This window comes from Rhipicephalus sanguineus, chromosome 5, assembly GCF_013339695.2.
Source record: "Rhipicephalus sanguineus isolate Rsan-2018 chromosome 5, BIME_Rsan_1.4, whole genome shotgun sequence".
Classification (NCBI taxonomy): Eukaryota; Metazoa; Arthropoda; class Arachnida; order Ixodida; family Ixodidae; genus Rhipicephalus; species Rhipicephalus sanguineus.
The window spans coordinates 12,015,021-12,042,900 of NC_051180.1; the positions used below are offsets into that span (position 1 = coordinate 12,015,021).

At 47.0% G+C, this 27,880-nt stretch overlaps 1 protein-coding gene across 1 annotated transcript in view; it reads right to left on the bottom strand.

The window, feature by feature from the left end:
• Positions 1-2,077: 2,077 nt before the first annotated feature.
• Positions 2,078-27,880, bottom strand: part of LOC119393103 (uncharacterized) — a 28,327-nt gene continuing 2,524 nt past the window's right edge. Inside the window, exons 2-14 of the mRNA XM_049415861.1 lie at positions 27,640-27,701; positions 26,231-26,348; positions 24,415-24,525; positions 22,971-23,224; positions 17,975-18,155; positions 14,885-15,064; positions 11,476-11,583; positions 10,751-10,840; positions 9,671-10,399; positions 8,524-9,627; positions 6,583-6,640; positions 5,426-5,775; positions 2,078-2,448 (exon numbers count right to left, since the gene is read on the bottom strand). Of these exons, the coding sequence (XP_049271818.1) occupies positions 2,134-2,448; positions 5,426-5,775; positions 6,583-6,640; positions 8,524-9,627; positions 9,671-10,399; positions 10,751-10,840; positions 11,476-11,583; positions 14,885-15,064; positions 17,975-18,155; positions 22,971-23,224; positions 24,415-24,525; positions 26,231-26,348; positions 27,640-27,701 (3,660 nt within the window). The 3' untranslated portion in view covers positions 2,078-2,133. The remainder of the gene's footprint in view (positions 2,449-5,425; positions 5,776-6,582; positions 6,641-8,523; positions 9,628-9,670; positions 10,400-10,750; positions 10,841-11,475; positions 11,584-14,884; positions 15,065-17,974; positions 18,156-22,970; positions 23,225-24,414; positions 24,526-26,230; positions 26,349-27,639; positions 27,702-27,880) is intronic.

Genomic DNA, 27,880 nt, shown 5'->3' on the forward strand with positions numbered 1-27,880 from the left:
TTTTTTGTGTCCTGTATCTCTATTTTGTATGTTTCTATTTCTTTCCCTTTCTCGCTATTTTTATCTTTGATTCTATTCCTTGCCTTTCTTTCTTTCTCTCTTGATTTTTTTTCCTATCTCTTTCTCTCTCCGCTTCTTTCTCTCTCTTTCTACCTTTCTATGTCTTTATTCCCTCTGTATTTTTCTGTCTCTCGCTTTCTATAGCTTTCTCTTAGTGGACCAGTGGTGAGTAGTGGGATTTGCCCAATTTCTGTGGCCCATGCCCGTTCATGATGATGATAGCTTCCTGATAGGCCGCACACACAAATTACGGCTAGCCTGAACAGCTTCGCCGTTAAAACAAAATAGCTCCACTGACGTGAAACCTGGGGAGGTGCGAAGCACCGGCGTTTCCCGTAGGGACACGTGAATAGCAATGGGAGGACAGCGCCCTCTCATTGCTACACAGACAGTGTGTCGTACAGACAGCGTCCAGCGTCCATCGCAGAAACAGTTTTTCCTGAGCCAACACGCCGTCTTATTAACGCGATAGCGTTAAAGAGCTCATTTCGCAGAAATTCCGGCGTCGGCGTCGTTGGTTGTAATCGAAGAATCAGTGTTGTCCGTGAGCAAAAAATCAAGAAAGATGCAAATGAAATAAATAATAAAAATCTTCGGTTCGCATGAGAATCGAACCCAGGCCTTCTGTGGGGCAAGCAGGTGCTCTACCTCAGAGCCACGCCATTGCTCAAAACTGTTTCGCAAAAAAAAAAAAACACTACATGAATGTTATGTAGTAGGAGAATCGAGTTTCCTTAACGCATCACGGTAATATTGCGTGGCAGAAACGTAGAATCGCGACGGGCGTCAAAACACGTGAATTGCGCAACGAGCGGGTGTTTTTAAAGGCCCACCCATTACGAAGCGCTCAGACATCTTTATTCACCACCATCAGCAAAAGCATAAACAAAGTGAGCAGCTTCGTAGGTTCGCGTGTTGCCTTACGGACACTTAGTGGGCCCGTCGCCGATTCGCAAAAGGAAGAACTGTACTTGCAGTAGGCATTCTAGAATAGTTTTGAAAACGCCTAATGTTACGCGCAAAGACGATCATTTCTTTGCGGCACGGTTGAGGCATCCACAGAGAACCATAAGCGTGCGCAGGGTTCCCCTTCAGGGGGGGGCGAAGGTTCGTCGCAGCGCCCCGCTCCCTATTATGTCATTGTATGCGGCTGCCTTTGCGCCCCTCTTCTCGCCCCCCCCCCCCCCCTACAATGCATAGGGCTGACTTTGCGCCCCCCCTTCTCGCCCCCTTGCCCCCTTGCCCCCCCCCCCTGCGCACACGCCTATGCAGAGAACCAAATTCAGGCTAGCAGCTGAGAAGGCGAAGCGCACGGGGCCCGATAACGCCGCACTAGAAGGTATGGAGCCACCATATAGAAGGCGAAGCTGCCCCGCCACAGTGGTCTAGTGGTTATGGCACTCGACTGCTGACCCGAAGGTCGCGGGATCGAATCCTGGCGGCTGCATTTCCGATGGAGGCGAAAATGTTTGAGGCCCGTGTACTTAGATTCAGGTGCACGTTAAAGAACCCGAGGTGGTCGAAATTTCCGGAGCCCTCCACTACGGCGTCTCTCATAATCATATCGTGGTTTTGGGACGTTAAACCCCAAGTATTATTATTAGAAGGCGAAGCTCAAGCGTCCTCCAAGTTTTTTGCCATTCGGAAAAGCGCAGGTGGCGTTGTCTCTTGCGGGCGAGAGCGCGTTCTCGCGAGCTTTTCCTGAGCGAAAGCGCGTCTTATTTGCGGCTTGCTTTACCGTGAGAAGAGGCGTTGACCGTGACGTGCGACGACAGAAAACGCCGTGACGGGCTACGCCGACAGCCCGAGTGCTGCATCACACCTAAACCGTGACTCGCATCTACAAGCGAGGCGCTGCGTTTCGGTTCGTTTCTCGCTTACAAATCACAAACGTTCGTGGTCGAGCCCCAGACATATCAAGGACACAGTGGTGTAAGGGTCCATAAATCGAAGCTATTTTTGTTACAATAATTGTGGTACGATACATATACACGCTAATGCACGAATAAACTGTCCTTTGCTATCGCCCGTAGATCCTGCTTTGCCGAGAGATCGTGTGGGTTTGTCCCTCCCCTATCGTAGAACTTGGCACAGCTCTCCAGCAGCCATGGGCGAAGTGGACGGGCAGCGGAATGCTTGTGCGAATTGCGTCGATTGGCGCACCGCCATGTTGACGCGCACTGCGGCGGGCAGGCGGCGGTAAGCCTCGAACTGGTGCGACTCGAATACGGCGTCGCTGAGCTCGCAGTGGTCCAATGCGTAGTAGAGGAAGAACAGTTGGTCCGACGACACTTCCGGCAGCGTCGAGAACCGGAAGTCGAAGCTCCAGATGCGCCGTACGGACAGCAGGCGTCGGAAGGCGAGAAAACCCAGCTGGAGGGCCAGCACCTTTTTTCCAAAGATAGAAAAAGAAATTGTAGTTTTCAATTGGTTCAAAAGTTATGCAGTGTGTTAGGAGGACTCCGGAAGGAACGAAGGAAAAACATTTATTGACAGAGGTTTGTAGTGCGGGGCCAGCTTGTCCCGCAAGTCGCATCTAGCAGGGCTGGCTGCCCTCAGTCCAGGACGCCACAGGCAGTTGCCGCCCTGCGTGCCCTGTCGATCAAACTGATCTGATCGCTGGCCAGCAACTCCTCCCACCGCTCCACACTCGCTTGGTCAATGGTGAGTAGGCCGGCGATGGATTAGTCTGGCGTTTTAATTTCTTAAAGACACGCTAAAGAGGTAATAGATTTTTCTCGTATTAGTAGATTACCCTTTCACAATATCAAAAGCGCCACTCTTGCCGCTAGAAGATGTTTGGTATCGAGACAAAGCGCAAAAAGAAAATGTAGGTGGCGACGCCGTATTCAAGTTCCCGTACCAACTCACCATGACGTCATATATTTTTACGGCGTGTGCTAGGTCCTACATAACTCTTAACCGGCAAAAATGAAGTACATTACCCTCAAAAAGAGCCAGGGAATTCATGCCGCGTTTCAGGAAATTTTGTTGAGCCAATGCGGCTTAAGCAGGAAAAATTAAAAGCTTTGGAAAACATGACTTCGCCTTCATGTCAATTTAAGAATGGAATTATGACCTTCATTTCTTATTTTAATAATCGAACTATGATCGCGGAGTACGACGATGAAGTGCTAAAAAAAATAAATCATCAGTCCCTTTAAGTGGGCACCATAGAGCACGGCTCATGAACGTTTTTGCCTTGTCTGCGGTCCCATTATATGTAGCAAAACTTTCACACATTCCAAGTATCTAAACAGCTAATGAAAGGGAGGAATATTCTTCCAACGACCCAATTGGCGATTTTTTTTCGTCAACTGGGAAGATTTCCTTCCGAGAAATCCGTACAAATGTTCTTTTTAGCTTAGCGCTGCAAACGATAGGAAGACGACATTTGTCTCTCACGAGTTCTACATCCCCTAGTAGGCTTCCGCATTTGCCATAACCAATAATCTCGTATGATTAGACTCATGCAAATATCATTTTCTTGATTCGAAACGAATGGTAATTAGTATGGAGTATTTTCGGGGCGAATAGTTAGAATAGCGGGATTATAGCGGGCACGCAAAACTTGTTTACAGGCTCTTGTCCAGTGTTGTCGGTCAGCGTATAACGTCTAAAATATAGCGGCGGTTGAGGCCCCCCGACAATGCTGTGCGTTGTCACAGTGGTGTGAAGCGAAACTTTGGCTGCCTGCAAGCGGTTTCTGCTATCTTGCGTTGCGCTTTTCAACCCCATTCACGCGAGCTAAACATGTTGCATTATATATAGCTCTATTAGCTTCTTGGTTCCTTCACTCTTCCCGAGTTGAGCTAGCTCAGGAAAACATTATGCAACACCAATTCGCCCAAAATGCCTCTATTTCTGCAACTAAAACCATTCTGTTGTGGAAGTGCAGAGACGAACTATTTGGTAGTCCCGCTCGCCACTTTTGTGGTGCTTAGTCCAGGCCGCGTGCATGACCCGATAACCGTTTAGCGGCACACATATCCCACGGTGACCTGCCGTCTACTGCTGCGCCTATAGGTTAGAACTTGTGCTGTATTGCCTTCTGTGTCCCTGTCTCTAAGTTTGCTCTATTCCAATGAGGCTAGACCTGTTAAATCTATACCAATGCTGCTTCGACGTCTGTCTGCCATCAAAGTTATACTTTAGTGTCGGATCGATGCAAATCTATTCGCACTGGTCGTATAGCTGTTAGGAAGCCGGACAAAGATTTCGCGAGCGATTGCGAGACTATTTTGACGGCAACCATTCTTGCCGATATGGTATGCTGACATGTTAGAAAAATAAAGAGAAATACAGTGCCGCAAACATGATGTGGGCGCAGACTTTTTTTTTTCTTTTGGGGGGTGGGGGGTGCTGTACCCACGCATTGTTTCTTTCTTTGTTGAAGGCGCCGGTTTCTGCGTAGTAAAATGCGTTACGTTTTGGGATTTGCCATAATTAGCGCGTCTATATCGCTTGAAAACTAAACATTTCAAACAGGGGGGGGAAATGCAAACTTCACCTTGAGGTGTGGCTTCACAGCAGTGCGAACTCCCTTTGAAAACGTGGTTTCATGGCACACCAGTACCGCGCTGCCGTGAAACCATCTTCGCAGGTGGGTTGCACGCGGAAAAACAACGTATATTTGTTCGTTTCAGTGGCGTAGCGGGAATTTTTTTTTTCGGGACTAGAACCCATAAACCTGCCGACCAGCCAATCAGCCACAGTGAGTGCCTCCTTGGCACTCACAAAGGAAGTAAAGGATTGCATCTTCGAGAGCCAGGTGATCGAAGCGCGACGAGGTACTTTATATCCCACGATTAGCTTGTTTGTTCGTCTTTCTTTTATTGTCTTTTTTGGGGGGGGGGGGGGGGGTGGGCTTTTCCTGAATATTAAGCTTGCACAGGGGCCTCCACCACACTGGCTGTAGAAAGCATGCAAGTCAGGTGTTATCGTAACTTTCTGCGAGTGTACTGCGTCCGGAGCGTGGGATCGATGCAAGGAAAAGTGCAAGCTGACGCTACATAATTCTTCTCTACTGGAGATGCTACACAAAATCCACCTCCACAAATGAGTGCCGTTTGCTAAGTATGAACAAGGAGGTCCTTTCCTAAAAAAAAAAAACCGTGATCGCACTACCTGACGAAGAGATGTCGTCATCGTCAAGGTGGCGCGTTGGGGTTCCTTGTCGTGAAACTAAATCTATATTATACAGCGTTTTTGCATTTCTCATCATCAAGATACAGCCTCTGTGGCCGGGAATCGATGCAGCGTCTACAGCGGGTCAGCAGCGCTGAACCACGGTCGATAGGCTACCACAGTAGGTGTTCCGGCTCATGAAAGGGCGCTGCTTTCCTGCAAGAAGGGCGGGGCGTACCTGTTCCAGCAGAGCGTAGCGCACCCGCTCCGCTCGGAGGCCGTGCGGGAAGCGACGCCGCGCGTCGCACACCAAACAGTCGAGCAGGTCCTCGAGCGTGCGTTCCGCCTCCTCGGTGAAATAGAGCGGTATCTCGCGTTCGTACACGGTGCCTTCGTAAAGCAGCTGCGCCAGCGCTGCATACAGCCGCACCGCCAGGCGCGATAGGTGCAGCGCGAACACGCTGCTATTGGCCGGCACCGACCCATTGACCAGCCCTGCGGGGATCTGAAACAACTGCAGGCACAGCCGGTACCGGGCCACACCGACAACGGTGAGCCGGTGCTCGCTTGCAGCGGAGGCTTTACAAGCTGCGGGAAAGAGAAAACATACAAGAGGCAACTGGGGACGGTTCCTATTAGCATTAAATTATTTGTGCACATCTATCTATCTATCTATCTATCTATCTATCTATCTATCTATCTATCTATCTATCTATCTATCTATCTATCTATCTATCTATCTATCTATCTATCTATCTATCTATCTATCTATCTATCTATCTATCTCTATCTATCTATCTATCTATCTATCTATCTATCTATCTATCTATCTATCTATCTATCTATCTATCTAATCTATCTATCTATCTATCTATCTATCTATATCTATCTATCTATCTATCTAATCTATCTATCTATCTATCTATCTATCCTATCTATCTATATCTATCTATCTATCTTCTATCTATCTATCTATCTATCTATCTATCTATCTATCTATCTATCTATCTATCTATCTATCTATCTATCTATCTATCTATCTAGCCGCCGCACTTGCATGACGAACACGATTGGCAGTCATGACATGAATAGCGCGACTTTCCTGTCGCGTACGTCATGAAATCCTTTCCACCAATCACGTGTGGCACACACCCGTATACCACGGCCCGTGGTATGTCAACGCCACATGTCTCGTGGTTCGGATTTGCGGTACCTGCCCTGAGCAGACGTATTCCTTTACTACGTCTAGTGCTTCGTTACCTATCGCAAACCGTTGTTCTTTTTCGACATTGTTGAGCATTGCTTTAGTTTTCTGCACGTTAATTTTCAGACCCATCGTTCTGCTTTGCCTGTCCAATTCAGTAATCATGATTTGCAATTCGTTCTCTGAGTTACTCAGCAAGACAGCGAGTCGCAGGTTACTAAGATATTCTCCATTAACTCTTGTGACTAACTGTCGCCAATCCACACATGCACATTCATGCTGTACACCGCATATATGCTGTGCATATACATACATGTTTTTTTGTGAAAGCGTGATATGTGTTCCTTCTACCGAAGTCACTTCTACATAGCTAGCATCAACGCAATTGCAGAACCGTTTTGTTTAAAGGGACACTAAAAGAGAAACAATGAATTGGTTTAGATCGATAAATTGTGCTCTGAGAACTCTAATGTCGTTAATTTTCGCCATGATAGGTTTATTAGTAGAGGAGAAAATCAAGTTCAATGTTTCATTTTAAAATTTCGCGCCGAATCTCCCCGCGTGACTTCAAATTACCCGAAATTTGGCATGTTAAGTCTATGGCCCCCTCAGAAGGCAATGCACTTCATTTTTACCGATTAGGACTACGCAGTCTCTAGTAGGCGCTATCAAAACATGTGACGTCACGGCGAATGGTGCGGAAACTTCAAGGTGGCGTCGCCACCCACATTTTGTTTTTGCGCGTTTTCTGCGTCTTCTCGCAGCAAGCGTGGTGTTTTTGGCATCGAGAAAGAGTACTTTACTAATATGAGTAAAGTCGTTTTTTCTGTTTAGTGTCCCTTTAACTTTTATGAAGGAAAGAAGTAGAAACTTTAAAGGCTCGTTTTTCTTTGTTATACACAATATTAATGAGCACTAACAGACAATAATGCCAAGGAAAGTATAGGGGACGTTATTAGTAGTAAATGCGAAGAAAGAAAAGTGGACGAAAAGATAGCTTGCCGCGGGCAGGGGCCGAACCTGCGACCTTCGAATAACGCGTCCGATGCTCTACCAACTGAGCTACCGCGGCGGCCATCCCCCCGTCCACTTTATGGGGTATATATGTGTATTTAAACGTAGGAGTGTTAGTCAGCGCCGATCGCAGCCGTGGTGGCAGAGTGTGGAACACTCATTTTTCAGCCTGTTGGCGTCGCGTAGCACGTGAACTTATTACGAGTTGGCAGCTGACCAATAATCCCTCGCATACTACCTGAAAGCACCAAGTCTGCCAGAACGAGACCCTCGCTATGAATGAAGGAAACAAGTGGAAAATTTAAAGGCTCGTTTTTCTTTGTTATACACACTATTAATGAGCACTAACAGACAATAATGCCAAGGAAAGTATAGGGGACGTTATTAGTAGTAAATGTAATGTAAATGCGAAGAAAGAAAAGTGGACGAAAAGATAGCTTGCCGCGGGCAGGGACCGAACCTGCGACCTTCGAATAACGCGTCCGATGCTACCAACTGAGCTACCGCGGCGGCCATCCCCCCGTCCACTTTATGGGGTATATATGTGTATTTAAACGTAGGAGTGTTAGTTAGCGCCGATCGCAGCCGTGGCGGCAGAGTGTGGAACACTCTTTTTTCAGCCTGTTGGCGTCACGTAGCACGTGAACTTATTACGAGTTGGCAGCTGACCAATAATCCCTCGCATACTACCTGAAAGCACCAAGTCTGCCAGAACGAGACCCTCGCTATGAATGAAGGAAAGAGTGGAAATTTTAAAGGCTCGTTTTTCTTTGTTATACACAATATTAATGAGCACTAACAGACAATAATGCCAAGGAAAGTATAGGGGACGTTATTAGTAGTAAATGTAATGTAAATGCGAAAAAAGAAAAGTGGACGAAAAGATAGCTTGCCGCGGGCAGGGACCGAACCTGCGACCTTCGAATAACGCGTATGGTGATACGATTCGCACAATTATAGAAAAAGGTTTTCTGATGATGCGTCAGTAAGCTGCCTTCGTCTCACAAATAAAATACTGAGAACATATTAGAAATTTCTCATCGCTTCTTTGCGTGTATATGGTTCTGACGTCTCGAAGGCCTAACATCGATTCAGTGGATTAAACCAACTAAACGTACCTGTTCAAGCTCCTGTGTTTGACGCAGTCTGACGGCGTCCACAAAGGCGTTAATGGCCTTGGAAGACGCTGCTCTGGTCGTAGAATTGCAGTCGCCCAAAGGCCAGACGGGAAAAAAGCGCGCCAAGCGGTGGTGCTGCATCTTATAGCGCACGAACAAGGACGTCAGATTGTCCATCCACACGACGTTGCGCACGTATCCCACAAACAGGGACTCGAGCTGCGACAGCCACACGGACCGGTGCGTGTTCTTGTATAACGCTTGCGACGCTGTTGCCAGACAAGCAGGATAAGCCTGGCTCACAGCGCGCAGACACAGGACGTCGTTGCTCCCGATCTCGGCCCGTCCAAGCGTGTGCACCGAATGGAGCACGCGGAGAGAACTCAGCTGCTCCGGCAGAAATGGAGACAGCGCCACGAGAGCGAGCAGGCCCAGATAGTTGAGCATGGCGCGAGGAGGCAAGCTATTCACCGTTTCGTCCAGCTCTCGACGTACCAGCGGACTTCGGTGGACCAGAAGCCGGGTGCTAGTATCGAGTGTCACGATATTCGCGAAGACGGTTCGCAGAAAGTATTGCACGCCTTTCCCCAAGGAAGTGAACTTAATCACCTGGAAATCCAGAGGCGACGTTCCCAGATCGTCAAGTTGGAGAAGCGAGATACTGGCTAAGGCGATGCTGACGTCCTTGGCTGCTGCGTTGGCAGCGCTTGCGTCGTTCGGGTCCAGCGCTTTAGCTGCGGTGCGCGTCGCGTCACTGAAAAGTTTCATGACCCGAGGTTCCGAGACGTCCTTAGAGAAGAACACTGTTCTCGGTGGGCCCAGCTCGATGATGTTCAGGTCGATGTTCCACGGGTCGAGGCCAATCTCGATTCCCACGAGTGACGGCACGCCCAGCACCTGCATCAGCTTGGCAGCAAAGTGCCACACGTCCGTCGGAGAGATGTTAGCGCTGTCCTTCTGCGGCCAGTCTGACCCCCACTGGCGGAGCAGCTTCTTTGCGTCCAAGAGCGCAGCATTCGCCGCACCTCTGTTCATACACATATTGTAGAGCTTTCGGGCGGGAGTGACGTCCGCGTGCGCCCTGTCCTTTATGAAGGCCAACAACTGAGTTTCCATGGACGCCTGCAGCAGAGTGTCGGTGGAAAACTGCTGCGCCTGCCACATTTTGGATTATACGAGAAGCGACCTTCTTCCAAGCACCACAAACGTGCTCGTAAAAGTTTTCGCATGCTTCCTTCGTGGAATGAGTGGTCAAAGCGCGCAGGTAGTTGCCTTCCCTTTGGCAGTAATCGCTCGAGCATATGAAATTCCCTTGCAGCGGTTGTTGCGTTGTTGAGGTGTTGGTGGAACTGGTCGACGGTGTCACTTGCGTCACAGGGGTCCACCAAGTAGGATATTGTGTCGTTGTGACCAATGTGGCTATTGTGGACTCTTCGTCCGTTGTTGGAGGCAGGCCGTGCTTGACCGCTGCCGACAGTACGAGAAATATAATCCAGATTAGACAAAGGATCGCCAGCAGAATTACCAGCCTGCTCTCGGGATAGAGTTCCACGGTGGTCAACTCTAGGTCGCGCAGTTCCTTGTCCATTTGTTCGCCAGCTTTATCCGCTTCTTCTTCTTGTTCTGAAGTGAGCTCGGTGCGGGACGGTGGCGATACAATGGAGGCAGCTGCCTTAGGCTTAGACCTCGATGGCGCATGCTTATCTTTCGCTGACATAAATTCAGAAGAAGAGAGTTCATCCCGTGGGCAGACAGCGTCAGAGACTCCAGTCTCTGGGTTTCGCCCTTCGTCGACTTGTCCGGCAGAAGCCTCGCTGTCGCTGTTCTCTGCGTCTTCAGACTTTTTTGAGTATTTTTTCCCAGATGCTTTGGCGACCTAAAGAAAAAGTAAGAATAGTGCTACGAGAGGGGCAGGCAAAAAGGTATCCGCTCCAGCTCGAGAAGTGCAGCAGCATAACCAATGTACCGAAAGACTGTTCTGAAGCAGCGAAGAACACACAAAGGTAAGAGCAAAAGCCAAAAAGCCCAACTTTCAATACTATTGGAAAGATATTTGCAATGCACACTCAGTAATGCCCGGATTTCACTGTGTTTATGCAATATGCATTTTGACGGTGCACTGGGCATGCGCTGTGGCGTCATATCATCGGCATTGCACACGCTTTCAACATTGCTATGTAATTAAATGGAAGTTTACGCCATTCTAACGCTGAACGCGAAGGCACACTACCACGGGTGCGACAGCCGCCATTTGGCTTTCTTTTCTCTCTTTCTTCTTTCTGTGGCCCTCATTGCTTTTCTCTTTTTCGTGAGCCTCCTGGAAGGAATGAATACGGAATCGATTAAACGAAAAGCGTTAGCCGTGGTAAAGCAGAGAGGCTGCTTTCAAGAAGTCTCATGGGCCAGCTGTGACTGTATGATGCATCACCAATGTATAGCAACAAAGTTGTTCTGAAGCAGTGAATGTCTACTACCTCTCCATAATTTAATTCATAAGCATATGCAATGCACTCACCAGCTCGCCAGATATAGGCTCGAAGTAATGGACAGTGGGGGGAAAAAGAAAATCTGCAGGCTCCAGAATATTTCTTTTTAATTGGCTCTGAGTGAGAGTCTTCTCATTCTTAATTGGTCGCAGTGTTAAACGTGCATTGCATCAAAATACATAAGTGAATAAAGCTAGTGTCAGAGCTGCTTAGGAATAAGCACTTCAGCACAGTGAATGAGCGAATGAAAGGCAACTTCTGGGATTAACCGCAGACCAAGGAAAGATATTAGCACGGCGCCCACCGTAATGCCCGGATGTCACTGTTTATGCATTATGCACTTCGATGATGGCGCTGGGCATGTGATATATGATGCCATATTATTATCGGTATTGCACGCACTTTAACCTTGCGATGAAATTCAATGCAAGTTTACGGAATTTTAACTTTGAACGTAAGAGCGTACCGCCACGGGGACGACTACGGCCACTTTGATTCCTTTTCTCTCTCTCTTCTTTCTGTGGTCCTCCTTGCCTTTCTCTTCTTCAGCTTCCCCCTCTTCTGCGTGAGCCTCCTGTAATGAATGTAGAAGTTCAGGGGACTTGATGCGAGGAAAAAACGCCAGACCTGCGCGGAAAGCGCGGCGCGGAGCGAAAGCTGGAAGAGCGACATTTCTTGAGCCCGTTATAAACTCTCTTGTTGTTACTAATACAAGTACACTAGCGAGGTACCCACTACGCCATGAATAAATTTTTGTGAAGTTGGGAAGCACCCACTACGCCATTATTCGTCATTCTGCGGAGAAGCGATGTACCAGCTACACATCTGTAAGGCATTATGTGCACTTTGCTGAATGCGGTTCGGCGTCCCTCATAATCATATCGTGATTTTGGGACGTGAAACCCGGGATATTATTATTGTTATTATTGAGTGTGGTTCCTTGCTAGGGTCTTTGATAGGGTCTTTTTTGATAGGGTCTTTGATAGGGTCTTTTTTAGTCTCATGCACCGGCATGGCTCTGAGGTAGAATACTGGGCTCTCATGCAGAGGGCCCAGGTTCGAACCCCGTCCCATCCTGAGTATTTTTTCTTATTTCGCGCGATAGCGGTTACGGACACCGGCGGCGGCGGAAAACTACGGCGCCAAAAACGGCCGTTGTTGCGACCTCATAACAGTTTTCGCTGTAAAATCCTTGGAACACGGGATTATCCTCGCTGTAATGAAGGAATGATAATGCCCACGGGTTTCTAGGTGCGCTAGCTTGTCAACGCTGTGGCAGAACAGCGCACAGAACGGGACAGTGAACACAGCGCTGTGTTCTGTGTGTTAACTGTGCCGTTTTTTTGTGCTGTTCTGCCACAGTGTTCAAGAACGAATGATGTCCGTGCCACACGGCACGAAAAATGGCATTAGGCCTTGAGAGTTAACGCCGTTTGCGCGGTGTCTCACGGGCAAACCAAATGACATTCGCCTTAACGCCATTCGCCACCTAATACCTCCGCCAGAACTGATTAGACTGAGAAATGCGCGCTCTCAGCGCCAAAGCTTGCTCATTTCAGTATACATGAAACATTTGAATAGCGCTTACCATGTAAAGCGTATTTTATGCATGACAAAGCTCACGTTATTCCCTAGTTGCACTATAGCGAAATTCAATCCAGAATTGCAATGACTTCGACATGACAGCGCCATGTTTTAGATGCGAAGTATCTTAAGGCGGAGCTCAATCCGGTGGTGGTGGTGGTGGTGTGCGGCGTGACCACCTTTACTGCGCATGCGTATACCCTCCCCATCACCTCCTCTCCACTCCCCCTCACCATTCCCCCTGTCCTCTACCCCTCTACCTTTCCCATCCCCCTCTCCACTTCCCCTCTCCCCTCCCCCTTTCCGCTCTTCCTCTGAAACGCGGGCTAGACATGCCGAAATTCTCTCCTGCGCAACCGCCGCGATGAGCTCGAGCGCATGCGCGTCCCCTCCCCTTCTCTCTCCTCTCCTACTCTGCCCCCCTCTCACCCGCCTGTCGACCGCGTTCCCCGCTCGCCCTGTGAGAATTAACGGCCAGGCTAGATGGAAGATACGACGCGCGTAGCGTCCCTCTTCGCATTCCACGACGCGAGGTCGTAGCATGCCCAACGAACGCCAACGGAACGCGATCGTGCAAGTGCTCCGGCTTCGCATCGGCTCATGGTCCCCTTTATTTTCTAGACTTTGGATTCAACATGCAACGACCGAAGCTACTATGATTGCTCCTAAGGTTGTAAAGGACAACAACAAATTCAAGGTAATGACACCACAGTATTCTTATTTCTACATTTCACTATAGGTGTGGCCACAGATAAGACCTGTAAAATCCTTGTTTATTTCTTTGTTACCCTAAAATTGCTCTCTTTAGAAATCACTGTTATGGTGATCATCAGGTGAAATGCCATCAAGTATTTTCCGCCGAAACAAATGGCATTCAGCATTAATCATTGAACGCCATTCCTTTTGTCAGTGTGGCACGAATACAAGAATGCGTGGGATCTGCCGGGATTTTTTTCAAACGCGAATGTCAATCTTATTTCTGTTATCAATGTTTTCTAATGCAAAACATCAGTAAACTTCTCGCTCACATTCGAGCTTTTGTATTATCTTTGTTCGTTCCTCGGACATGGAACCGCCTTCCCGAAAACATTGTATCTATCAATTACAGTTCCATGTTTCGTGGTGCCTTAGAAAACATTACTAAATGGAATTCAATTTTATTGACCTGTACGTCTTGTTATTTCTCTATTTCTTGTCTATATTGCATCTCTTGTATTTCTTGAATACCATGTAATAGCTTCTTCATTTTTTTTTCACTGATTGCATTCCTATTGAATTGTGTACGTCAAATGTTACTCATTGTGTTGTACCACCTCTCACATGACCTGCAAGTCACTTTTCTGTAATGCTTTGAGCTGTCTTGAGGGTATAATAAATGAAATTAATACGCAAGCAAGGCCACTACTTAATCCATGTTTAACAATTTTTTTGAAGATCTCCTGACGCTTCTTTATCGCCTCGGCTTCACACTTTCGCAAGGACGAAGTGAGCACGCAGCTCGCGCACTTCAAGCCATGCTTGAGAGAGAGAGAGAGAGAAAAAAACTTTTATTTTCGAAACCTAAGTCCGGGTCTGAGCTCTAGGGTGAGGCTTTACTGACCTCCCCTAAGATGGTTAGTATATGATTAAGGAGAGTTGCCCACGAGGAGGTGGTTTCGCCCAGATTCGCAACCCAGGCCTCCCTTGTAAGTATGTTAGGGCGCTGTGGCGTGTTGGCTCTGGGGCAGTGCCAGTATGTGTGGGATAGAGTCGGTATGGAACCGCACACTTGGCAATGAGGTGTATTCGGCGCTTGTTGTATTTTATGCAGTGTGAGAGGTTGCTTGAAGGAAAGATTACTTTTAAGGGCTCATATTTTCTTTTGTTAGACACAATAATAATGAGAACTAACAGACAATAATGCCAAAGAAAGTATGGGGGGTCTTATTTGTAATAATTGGGATATAAATGTGAAGAAAGTAAAGTGGACGAGAAGGTAACTTGCCGCCGGCAGCGATTCGCGTTAGTGCTGGCGCGATTTTTTCCCCAGCTCGACCGAACGATGACTTAATAAATCTTTCTTGTCCTCGTTCCCGATTTATTATTTTTTTTTGGCATGCTCAGTCCATGTTATGCGGGAAAATGAAGCAGGGAACAAACGTGAGCTAGCTGGTAGGTGATCAGCGTGGAAGTTAAAATTCATCATTAACTTTCCGCGCCACCTTCTATACTACTCACTTACAGCCTATTGAGACCGATGCGATTTCGTCGCAGATGGCGTCTACCCATCAAGCTTGCACGCCGGCTCTTACCTTACACTCGTCATCGGAGTCTCCGCCCTGTTTCTCCTCATTCTCTTCTTCTTCCTCCTTATCCTCCTCTTCCTTATGCTCCTCCTCATCCTCGGCCTTTTCCTCCCCCGTTTCCGTTTCCTCTTCCCTTTCTGTAGCGAAGTGGTAAGTCCCTGGTTCTTCTCCCGCAGAAGGCTTGAACTGCAAATTTTTCAATGAAACTACCGATGTCGATCGTTGCATAAAGAAAAAGGACTCGAGCGTTGACCGACAGGACAGAGTGCGAGAGAACGCATCAATTAAGAAACGGTGTACCATTAAGTTACGGATATCACGGTGACTTTCAATAATAACCGTGCTTATTACATAAAGCAGCATGAGGCATTGTTCCTCCTATAGCTGCCGCGATTTAATTCGTGAGCCGTCGCGATGGCCTTGTGGTTACGGTGCTCGGCTGCCGACCCGAAACACGCACGTTCGATCCTGGCCGCGGCGGTCGCATTTCGATGGAGACGAAGTGTTCGAGGCCCGTGTAGTGCGCGATGCCAGCGCACGTTAAAGAACCCCAGGTGGTCCAAATTATACTGATCGCTCCACTACGGCGTCTCTCATAGCCTGAGCCGCCTTGGGACGGTAAATTTCACAAACATACTAACCATTTAAGTCGTTTTACGTAGATAATAGGGTCGTTTAGCAGCGCCTGTTTGCCGTAAAGTAAGTATGGAAATACTGCACCATCATGCACATCACGTCACTATTTTAATCTGCGAGAACAGTATTGGCTACTGTAATCATCGCGTCATGTTGCCTTACGCATGGAACAACTCGCGCAGCTAAAACGTTTTAGTACCGTGGTACATATTTAACACGGAACGGTAATATCGTAGCGTAAACGGAACGGTATATTACCAAAACACCCTACAAAAGCAGAGCATATTTTACGACTACGAAGGGTTATCGCTGCCAGCGCCTCTATAGTTAGCCCTTGTGGCAGTCTGCGGCTTCGCAGTTCCAGGATGATGGTCAAAGGACTCCAGCGCCTCCACTTGTTCAAATGGGGGTGTTTTACTGGTAGGAGTAGACACAACTGAACATGGGTTTGCCTAGCACAAGGGCTAACTAGCGGCGAGGGCAGTGATCACCCTTCGTAGTCTTCCTCTTTTCTCTTATTCAAGCCCTGTGTCCACTGTCTCTGTTACAGATATTACTCAATTCACTTGACAGATGGAAGGAAACAATATGCATAAAAAGGGTTAAAAAAACGAGATCTGTGCAACGCAGTATGTTTTTTCTTTCTCTTTGAGGACTAAAATATTTGACAATTTATAATGAATAAGTGTTCTTCCCCTGCAGCAGGGCTGGGCAGAGATACTCGGAAAAGTATTCCGGAATACAGATATCGAAATACGTGGACCGGAAGCCTAAAATACAGATACTGAGATACATTTGCCTTTAGCGTAACGGGATATTTCGGTGATAATTTTGCAATATGAAGAAAAAAATATTCCGGAATACAGATACAGCAATACAGATACTAGAATACTTCTATTTTATTTCAGGGATGCTCATACTCCGCAAAGGACATTTATAAGTGCAGCATAATGGTGTAAATAAAGTTGCAGTGCATTCAAACTTTCAGTTCATTTATTTATTACAGTACCCTCAGCACCATTAAGACATCGCAGAGGGGAGGGGCGGCTTACCAAGTACATAATTAGTAATAATGACATAATTATACATATCAATCGCAATAAAAAAGTACACTATTTCACAGCAACAGTAACAAGCATTGGGCACCGAAATCGACGTATACTTTAAGCAAATCACTCGGATCACGAGTGAACACCAGTGAATTGAGAAAAAGTATGCATTACTTTGCACATAAGATCTGCTTTGCTGAGTAGGTTGCTGTGTGAGCTTCTCAAGCAGGCTGTCTTCTAGACAGCGTCGATTCGGCCTCAGCACAAGACTCGCGAAAGAAAAAAGTTTATCTAGCGCTGCAGACGGGCACAAATTCGTGCTAGAGTGAATAAATACCGCCTTCATAGCCGGATAGCCCTGGAGCGCGGCGACATCTCTTCTCGGGCTATCTAGATACCGAAACACTTCCTCCCTCGCGTGGGTTGTTCTGACCGCTCAGAAGCCCAAGTCGGTCCCCATCTTCGGAATCCTCACCCGTCTGGCCCGGTCGGCGCCGGGTCGGACGGCTGAGGATTCCGCTGCCCATATAGGCCGGTCATAATTACATACGCGCAATGGAGCCCTGTATGTCAAAACTGCACAATCCAAAAATTGGCTTCTTAAAATCACGTTCTTTGGTGGTGAGAGGGTGTAAGCCTTCCCAAATCGCTCCTGCAAGCTCTCTATACAGATGTGGAAACAGGGACACCTACTCAGAGCACCCCATCAGAAACTACTGCAAGCACTGGTCGCCTAGGCCGGAAAAGGTGTCACCACCACCGACGCTACCAGCACTCATTTCAGCAAGCCGCAACAAACTAAGTCGCCTCCGGCGGTGGGGAGCCTGGTACCACAGAAGACCGTTTAACATACGCGAAGCATTGCATAGTCTCTGTTCCAAGGCGGTATTCGCGCGGGGGGTCACGAAGTAATGGCTTGCCGCCCGAAAAAACTAGGCGAGCTGCACTGGCCTTGAGAGACATCGTCTTTCGTCGACAGAGGCCGACAACACTGCCTCCGCGATTCTGCCGTCTGCGGCGTCGCGCGCTTTACCAAATGGCCTTTCTGTGCTTGAGGGGAAACAATCGCCGCCCTTTCTGTCGGCGACCGGCAGCGCCACTTTGCTTGTCTTGGCACAAAAACAAATAAAAAAGAAACCGTCATACCCCCTTGGAAACACGCGTAAACTCATTTCCGACAAAAAGAAAATGTAACGAGATACCCGTGTCCTGCACTGTATCGCGATACAAGCGATACATCGTAAAAGTATTTCACTACTGAGATACAAATACATTTTTCAAATGTATCTCGATACAGAAATACAGATACTTAAAAGTATCTCTGAAATACTATCGCGATACTCTTGTATCGCGATACTGCCCAGCCCTGCCCTGCAGTGCTTGAAAGATAGCCGGAAGTTAAATAAGTTACCGGAGGAGACGTTGTGTCGAGTTCCTCAGGCAAGCTGCCCGGCGAACCGATGTCCTGGTGAGCATCATCGTTATCCGACGTCGCCGAGCGAAGCAGGTTAGTATTCAACACAACAGGACCGGTCAGCTTGGGCTCGGTCGCTCTTGAAGACTCTTCATGCGCCGATGAAGAGCCGCTGTACCTGGAAAGAGTGTCGCCCGTGGCAGCACAGTGCGCCTTTGGGAGAAAACACACATCTTCATCTGAACCCCCTCGTACTTTACACAACACGAAAGGGATGGCGCAGAGGCGTCAGTTACCGCATGGGTGCCTCTTCACCAGAGGTCTAAAATTCATCTCAGCTGGCGGGCCGCAGTCACAAAACTTAGTCCTCCAAGGGCCGGAACAGTAGGTTGAAAAAAGGGGGGGGGGGGTACTTTGAACGAAATGACGGCTAGCGTTGCCATTTGAAAGAAAGTTTTTCGCGTATCTCATATGTGGATAAGCAAATTCACTTCTCTTTCTCCCGAAGTGGGAGGGAGGGAAAAAAACGATATTGCGGAGGAGTAGGCAGCGAGATACCAGGTAGAGTACCTTCTCGCGGCGAGCAACATGGCCTTCGGCAACCTTGGGCCATTACGAAATCACATTTGAGCCAAAACCATTCGAAGAGAAGCCTTGGCAGCCAAGTCCCGTTCTGGTGGGGACAGCTGTCCGTTGCTGACTGCAGGCTCACGAACACGCTAAGAAAGTTTAAAAAAAGAAATCCTGCGCTAATGTCGTTCTCATTTGTGTATGTCTTGGTGTAGTTCTATATCCCGCGCTCCACTATCGTGAAACCTGAGGAAGTGCGGAGCACGAGCAGCCCAGCGATTCCATTGGCGCTTGCCACCGCCTCGTCAATCGCGCACTTGCCGAGGCGGTGGCGCCCTCGCTCGCGCGGCGCGGGTGTCAGCAGCATGTTTCAGAAGCGTTTTTCGCGATTTCAGGTAAATTATTGCGATTAATTTTTGGTTATTTCTGTAGTTTATATCATTTTAGACCTTATTAGTTTATTTTGCACTGGTCTGTACTGACCACTGAGTGGCCATGCGACATGAGACGGTGGGTGGATGACAAGCCGCGGCCACTAAAGTGCTACTCACTTAAAATACGGGACGAAGACATGCCATGTGAGGGCCGGGTCGCTAGCGAAAAGCCAGCGGGCCGCATGCTTGAGACGGCTGCTCTACACCGTCCCTCAATTATTTCCGACAAACTGCTTGCGCAAACAACTCATTTGGGAAGGGTGGCTCACAGTTCATTTAAAACGAACAATTCACAGCCATCGATGATATTTTGCAAAGCAGCGCCCCAGAGCTCATGCTTTTTCTTTCTCGCGACAACGAGAAAACAAATGTTTAAATTGTTCGCAAGCAGTTGAAACGGACCGTTGTCAACCTTGAGTTATTCTCTGTTAAGCCGGAGCTTCAGGCGATTCTTTTTCACGACAAGACGCTCTATCATTATTGATTGCCTGCATGCAAATAACTGAAGGGGCCTGAGCTTCAGGTGCTTGTTCTAACGGGAAGACGCCTCTGTTTGTTGATTCCTTTCATATGTAGAAGTGCAAATAAGCGAAGTGACCGAATAGAGTTTCATAACTAGCTGGTTGTTGACTCTGGGGCCTTGCTACCCACAGCCCAGTATATGACATCGTATTTTACAGGCTGGAAACAAGCTCTCCATGCTATCACTGCATCGCTCGTTCTAACTAAATACATCAAAAATGATTTCAGTGGTGTCAACTCCTCCCCAAAAATTTTTAATTTTGCATGCGCAAATATACAAGCACGAATACAAACACACGCACAGACATGCATAAAGTAAGGTTGAACCCCCCCCCCCCCCCCCCGCTTTACCGATAAAAAAAATTCTGGCTACGCTACTGCAGCTCGCATACAGCGAAATTCTCGTCAAGCTGCATGTTTGTCAGAACACGCTTTCCGTCACTGCGCCAAGACAGCCTCGTCCTTCGGAAAGACAGAGAACGACAGGTTCTTTTAAGATTGCAGCCAGGTACACGAGAATCTCTCTTTTTTTCGTGCCATGAATACACATATAGAGTTTGTGGAGCACAAAAAGAAACGTGCGCAACTTCCAAGAGGGCACTGCGGACAGCGTTACGACTTGCACTTGCACACGTGCTTATGATCATGGATGGGTGCATATGCACAGCGCACGGCCCCTCGCGTCTCCACACTGGCGGCTTCAATCCGCCCTGTAGACTTTTATGTAAAAGTTACTTAAAAGAGAACAAAAAAAACGCGTGTCCAATTTTTTTTTATGCTCTCTTACGTAACTTCCTCTATATGCGCCAGAAAAAAAACCCTTTCAGTCATGTTTCGTGCAATTTATGCTGTTTTTTAGTAAACGTTCGTTTTACAGCAATTTCCTCAGTTATATAACAAATGCTTATTACAACATGCATTGTAAAGAAAATGCCTCAGTTTACGGAAAATCTTGCTGGTAAATCGTTGCTGGAGGATTTTTGTAAATAAACAGGAAGCGCCGCATGTGCAGTGCCCGGCTGTGGTTGTGGCGATTTTTTTTTCTAAAAGAGCCAAGTGCACTTTAACTGAAAGTGAAAAAAACGCACTTTTTTTTTTGCTACTGACAACATGTTCGGGCCTGCTTCAACAATTTTTTGCCAGTGTGGTCCTGCCCCCTAACTACCTCAAATATATATTGCGGCTAAAATTTATACAGCCCACTATCGTCGGTATTCAGGAGTAAAATTTGTATTTGGCTCTTATAGATCGGAACATTTCATTTCGGATTGAGTTAGCTCGTAAAATAAGTCTAGAACGATTCGAATGTACGGTATAGCAATATTTTTCGATAAAATTAACATCATCCTTGTGCTTCCGTCGGCGCCTTCCTTCGTCGCATGGGCGTAAAGGCGATGACTAGACTTGAAGAGCGAGTGGTCCTTCGTGGCAAAAGGCGCACTGTTCTGGATTGTCGGCAGCGTTTTTTTTTTGTTCTTTGCATCTACTGAAGGCCTTGAAAAGTGCTCCGGCTCTTCTTCTTCTGAGCGCGTTTTATGCCGCGCCGTTTCGGATTACTTCTTCTCCAAGGAATAGATCGGTGCCCGACATCTTCATTTCATATGTCTTTTATTTCAAATATACCGTCTTGGAGCGAAAGGAGGACATAATACTCTAGCGCTCAACTCAAATAGAAATAGGAAAGTCGGCCTCTTACTGTTTATATTCTAGTTTTGCCCTGCAATAACATGTCCTTCAGTAAGTGTCAACTCGCCCTAGAAAACTAATTGTGGAACGTAAACACGATAGCAAAGTAACTAGGACACAAATGAAACAAACTGGATGAGACCATGTAGGTTGTTTTGGTCCAGATTGTTGACGTAGCGCTGGCTTAATGAATGTTGATCAGTTTGATTGAAACAGATGCAGGATTTGGCTCATTTTTGATTAGAAACTGCCTTTTTGAGTTCACGTTACCATCAGGAATTGCCACATTTTGATTCCAACTGTTTTAGAAGCTAAAGATAGGCGTGCTTTACGCTCCCGTGAAATTTAGCCCAGTTTCGGCTTCTGCATTTGCCTCTTTTTGAAAAAAAAAAAAAACGCCACATATATATGTTCAAAGTACGGAGCCAGTGGCGTAGCCGGGGGGGGGGGGGGCACACCGGACCCATGCCCCTCCACAATTTTTTTTTTTTTTTGCCATGTCACACGGAGCACAAAACGACACTCGACCACATCTGCCTGCTCAGCCCCCACTTCAGATCAAGGTGGTGTGCCCCCCCCCCCCCCCCCGAAAAAAATTTCTGCCTACGTCCCTGATTGCAGCAATACATTTGTGGCGAGCCCACCATGCGTGATGACTGCCTGACGTGTTAGCGGGGCGATGGAACGCCGAAAAAAAAGCTTTTAATGATTAATGCAACGGTCCTCCAATAACGTACCGATGCGCCTTTAACGTGTTCCCAGCGAGCACTGAAGCCACTGACTTTCAGACTGTGTACGCAGTACACCTCGGACAACGATTTTCTGTTCGCCACCGCTGCCGGAGAACACGGCAGTAATAGTAGTTCTTAAGGGGCCAGGTGGCAACTATGGTAAGATTTAGGTTGTGTTTGTATGTTATGACAAACCCGCTGTTCCTCGACGTCAAAATGAAAATTTTCAAGTGACGTTTAAATCATACATTCAGAGCAGGCTTTAGCAGAATAACGCCTTCAACTTGTCTCTGTAATAACGTTCGCTGGAAAAAGTTTCACTAACAATATTTAGTTGCACATGAGGCATTGTTGCTTATGGATTGCATGTAAGGAAGGCTATATGCCGTGAACGGTGCGAGAGGATCGGCGTACGATATATAGTTTTTCGACGGGAAAGTAGCTAGAGCATTGCATTCAGGAAAGCTGGTTCAAGAAAAACATAATTATTGTTTGGAGATAAGATACGCCCAAAAGGGTGCTACATCAGAGTGCACTCTGAAAGCAGTTGCGCCCTTTGAAGCGTATTTTAAGCCTCATAACAAAGATAATCTATCTGCCGTGGGTTCCCTGCTTTAATTAGCGCCAGGTACTTCGAGGTCTCGAACGGCGTGCGCGTCGTGAGCGTGACATGGTATTGTTTACAGGAAAGTGGCGCGCGTAGAGCGTTCAGGAAAGGCAACGAAATCTGGTGTTGTGAGACAAAAAGACCTCCCAAAGGCTGCAACTGCTCTCAGGTTGTGTACTAAGTGAAGGTCGGGTTAGATGGTTGCTCAAGACACTGAGGTAACAGCGCGAAACTGGACGTGGACGAAGAACAGACAAAGACGAGCGCTGTCTTTAAGTCCACGTCTATAGTTACCCGCTGTTTACCGCAGTATTAACTCAAGGCCTTCGCAAACTCGAGACTATGCGCTTTTCTTGCGAGAACCCGTTAAGTATTTGTTTTGTCACTTTGTGCTACTGTGCAATGTATGACAGCTTTTGATTTGATGAGGTTCTAAGACTTACAGCGCGCCTTCCCTTCGGGCCTCGGTAGCCGGCTTGAACTGCTGAGTGATGGTCGGATCACGATGCTTGAGGGGTCCTCTCGAAGACCAGGAGAAAGGCTTAGTCTCGAGTCCAACATCTTTGGCGACGGTGCCAGGCATAACACGGGCTTTGTAGGAGCCCCGCGCTGGTGCCCGCTCAGGGGCACCCCACGTGAAATCCAAAAACTGCAGCGAAGCGCCCCCCGTACTCCTCTCCACGGTGCTAGACGAGACCTGCGCGATAGTGGGGGTTTGGGAGCTCCACTTCGTCGAAGAACTTTCGAGACTCTACGAGTCACTAAGCACGCGCTCTTTTCTTACACCTCAGTGCATTTCACATCACATAATTGATCACCGTCATAAGGTTGGCATTGAATCTTGTAACAACCCAGTCTTTTTATCGATCTTGTTGCCTCGTAAACCATTAGATTGGAACCATCTTCCACAGTACATTGTAAATATATTACTTATAACCAGCTCTTTCGACAAACATTAGCTAGTACTGTACAACTAGATAAAGAACTTACATTTATACATTTACCTATTGTATTTCATTTTCTGACTACACACAGCCAACATTGTATAATTAGCGGTCTTTATTTGTACACATTTGTTTCTTTATTATTTCTTTGTTTTTTGCTTTGTAACCACTATCCTCTATAAGGCCGTACGACACCGTGGGTAGTATGGATAAATAAATAAAATATATTCCAAATATTAATTCCAAGTAGGCGCACGCGGTTTCAGAACTCCGGTTATAAAACGCGTGTCGACTCTGCATGATGAGAAACAAACAAACAAACAAAAAAAAACAGGCAGACCAAACTCAGGTTGTTGTACGTATATACGAGAGGAAGGATTTAGAATGAAGACACTGTTATAACAGCAGGTAGCCCACGTTAGACAGCACTCACCATCATTGAGCCAACACCAGCCGATATAATTTAGCCTAAGTAAGGTACCACTAGGTGATATCGTAAACAATTTAGACAGCATTAGCGAACAATAGCCCATATTACCCAATGCTAAGCAATGTTGGTATACTCGGTTACAACCTAAGAAAAAGTCACAGTTTAATCGCAAGGGCGAAGCAATGAATGCGATAGCAACTACAAATTGTAGTGTTACACGAAGTGAGGCTGGCAGCTAACAGTCTTGTTTCCGGTCTCGCGCAACTACAAAACGCTGGTGTCACATTTTTTGACATTTCTTTTTAGGTTGTAGCCGAGTATAACATATGAGATCAACTTTTCTTTGTATATTTCTGAAGTATATGCGAGCACATACGGTAAGGCAGAACACTAACGCATGCCGATCGCAATTAAAATTACGGGGTGGCTAGGGAGGGGGGTTACGGTATTATGTTTGGAAGTGAACCGACGATGATGTTACGAAGCGTTGAAAGAGTGCACGTATGCGCCCACCTGTGATGTAATATGGAGGGGTTGATACCAGCCGTGATCCGATGATGAGAGGTAGCCTTCCCGCTGCTCAACCTTCGCCTCAAATTCTAGAGCTCTCAGCCTACTTTGTCCCTGTGAGCGAAAAAACAAAAAAAAAAAAACAAATCATGGGCATGTAATGAGCAGAAGATGTCCATCGCCCGAAAGAACTATTTCAATAACAGCAAGTTGTCACTGGTGTGACTGTAAGAAGCTTAGCTACGTACCTGAGCGTGCTATATCTGCAGGCACAGGTCGGCAAAAAATGAGGAGCTCACTCAGACTCATTCACGAAACATATCTTGCCCTTAGGGCTCACTCGGACTCAGACTCGCCAAACTTGTCCTCAACTGGACTCACTCGGACTCAGACTCACTATAATTTTTCTCAACCGGACTCACTCGGACTCAGACTCACCAAAATATAATTCACTCAGACTCACTCAGCCTCAGACTCACGAGTCGATCTGAGTGCGAGTCAGTCTGAGTGAGTCGACTCATGAGTCCGTTAGCCTGTAATTAGCTTTTTCAGCCATAGTGTCAATGCTCTTTAACACCATTATCTCGCATAATCGGTGCTCTACTTAGTACATTTTGATCTCGTACCTTCAAATACGAGTTATCAGAGTTTGCAATTCAGTAAGGACATTTTTTATTGAAAGACATGACTCACGAGATATTTTTATCAATAACTTCCCGTGAAAGAGTTTGCGGGGGGGGGGGGGGGGGGTGAGGTCAAGGCATCTCCTTCTCCTCTCCCCGCGCAACTCACGCCTCTGATCAATAAATATTGAGCCGACGTATGAACGGTAGCGCGTGGAAGTATGTGTGAGTAGACGTGAGTATAAACGTGAGCCGACATAAGGTTGACAGTAATGCTAAAGTTGAGGTGATAGATAGGACCATAGGTCGGCAAGAAATGTGGAGCTCACTCAGACTCACTCATGAAATATATTTTGCCCTTAGGGCTCACTCGGACTCAGACTCACCAAAATTTTCCTCAAAAGGACTCACTCGGACTCAGATTCAATATAACTTTTCTCAACCGGGCTAGTCGGACTCAGACTCATAAAAACATTATTCACTCGGACTCACTCAGCCTCATTATTCACTCAGCCTCAAACTCACTCACGTCTAGATCTGAGTCTGAGTGAGTCGAGTCATGAGTGAGTTTGCCGACCTATGTCTGCAGGTGTATTTTAAGTTTCAAATATAAAAGCATAATTAACAATTAAGTTTACTCTAAAAATTATTAGCTTACTGCGTCTGAGCTCAGCCGCATTAGCCCATCATTATCATTATCTTGGGACGCAAATGAGATGGAGGGAACGACCACCAGTCTTTCCTTATCGCATGCATGCCGCTAGTGTTGACTCGCAATAGGCTATGACGTAACAAACCCGCCGCCTCTATGTTGGCCGTGACGACACGTGATAACTTGGTATGTATGCTTGCTCTAAACCCGGGTTCTAAAACAGAAAAATTGGATATATATCTAAGTCCTGTTCGTGTTGACCTGTTCTTAAAGCGTCTTCCTTAAGTTAGCACCGTTCTTCTTTCAGTCTTTATGTCGCAGGTTATCGCTGGTTGAGATGCCTTCTGTACGGCCATGACGACTTTGGCTCCGTCAACACACGTGCATAAATCGCATAGCTTTATACCTTTCTACAAGACACATGACATGAAAGGCGTGTGCGTAAGACAAAAAAGTTTGTGTGCGTTACATTCCTTTCGTCCCTTGTTACAGAAGCTTTCTGCACTAAGAATAAATCATGGCGGGATCGTTTTGAGGTATTTACGTGGTGTGAAGGGGTGACCTTGCAGGAGAACGCTGTGCCGTGGTGGGTGACCCCAGCTGACCTGTCGCTGTCGGTGGGCCCGAAGCTCGTCATCACGCTCACGCTCCGCATGTCTCTTCTGCACGAGGGTCAAAAGCGCAGAGAAAGCACAGCGATCGACTTACATTCTGATGCTGCTTTTTGGGTGTACGGCCAGCTGTGCATGCAAAATGTATAAATCATATCGGGTGTCACTGAGACCACTAAGATGTTACCATTTGTTAAGACGAAATCATTATATGTCTCACGAGAATGTAGCCATGAAATAAAACCATGGCGATGATAAAAAATGACACAAAAAATAGCACTTGACCTCTCAAGCTTTACTCGAGGTGCGCGAGCTGCATTCGCGTGACTCAGTAAAAGCTCGTTAATTTGGATTTCACGGGACTGGAAAAAACGTTCGATTTAACCGAATGCCGAATTATCGAAACTTTCTAGAAAACAAGAAACAAACGCCTGTTACTACATCAATATACTTTAACTTTCTTGATGAATACGTAAATCCTGCACTTATATGCATTAGAGCAGTGTAAATGCCGCAATATTCGTCATCTTGCGGTTTCGTTCCCTATGTGACCACGGCGCAAGACACCCGCCCTCTGCACCGCTCCTTTATTACCACCACCACCAACACCACCACGCGAGCGCGACAATAGTTTTTTTTCGCAGGCAAAATGACCGGCAACTGATCGTTCGTCCATCTTGATGTAGCAAGCGAGTTTTATGCCAGCTCTTCATATTCAACAACTTCCGACATGTTTTGTGACATTGTACGCGCATTGCATCACGTCAAAACGAAGCTTCTGAGTATCGGATTCGCGTGTGGACAAAGCCGTGGTCACTAACTGATCAATATAGCCACGCGGACAGCGCCGCCTCGTTTGGGTTGTCCGTGGCCCGCGTATCCGCTCCATTGCGTCGCACATTTGCGGTGCTTCGCGCTCGACGCGCTGCGATGATCGTCCGAATTAAGCGGGTTGCGGCCAAATATGACCGAATTAACTATAGTTTGATGCCATTAAACAATGTATATGCTGGCCGGGACCAGAGAACACGTCCGAATTATCCGATATTCCGAATTAACGGGGTTCGAAATAACAAGCTTTTACTGTATAACTGACGGCCATGGAGTAATGCGGTAAGGGCGCGCGATGGGAGACGCTGTGCCAGAGTCTAATCTGACACGAAGATGGAACAAACCGGCATTTGGCTGCTATTCTCAAATATTAACACCAACATTCAATGGTCATTACAATCACACATTATTACAGTAGCATGTATACTGTATAACGTTCTTTTCAAAAGCCTTTTTTGTATACAGCTATCTAGCGTGGTTGGCAGAAAAGAACACAGCTTTAGTACTTTACCTGGGTGACTCGAATCGAAACTGGACTTCGTTTGCCATAGTCCTTGTGGTTGTTGCTGTAACCTAACATCAGCAGAAAATCAAAACAAAAAAGTAAGGTCATTTTTGTAGCGCTTTAACGTCAAGAAAGAAGATAAGCCACACGAAAGTAGCTGCTCGTGTGACGCTGTCCTGTTGTATACACGCGTGCGAGAGCACTGTAGCATGTGCCACGCCGTGAATAAACACACTAAACATTCACA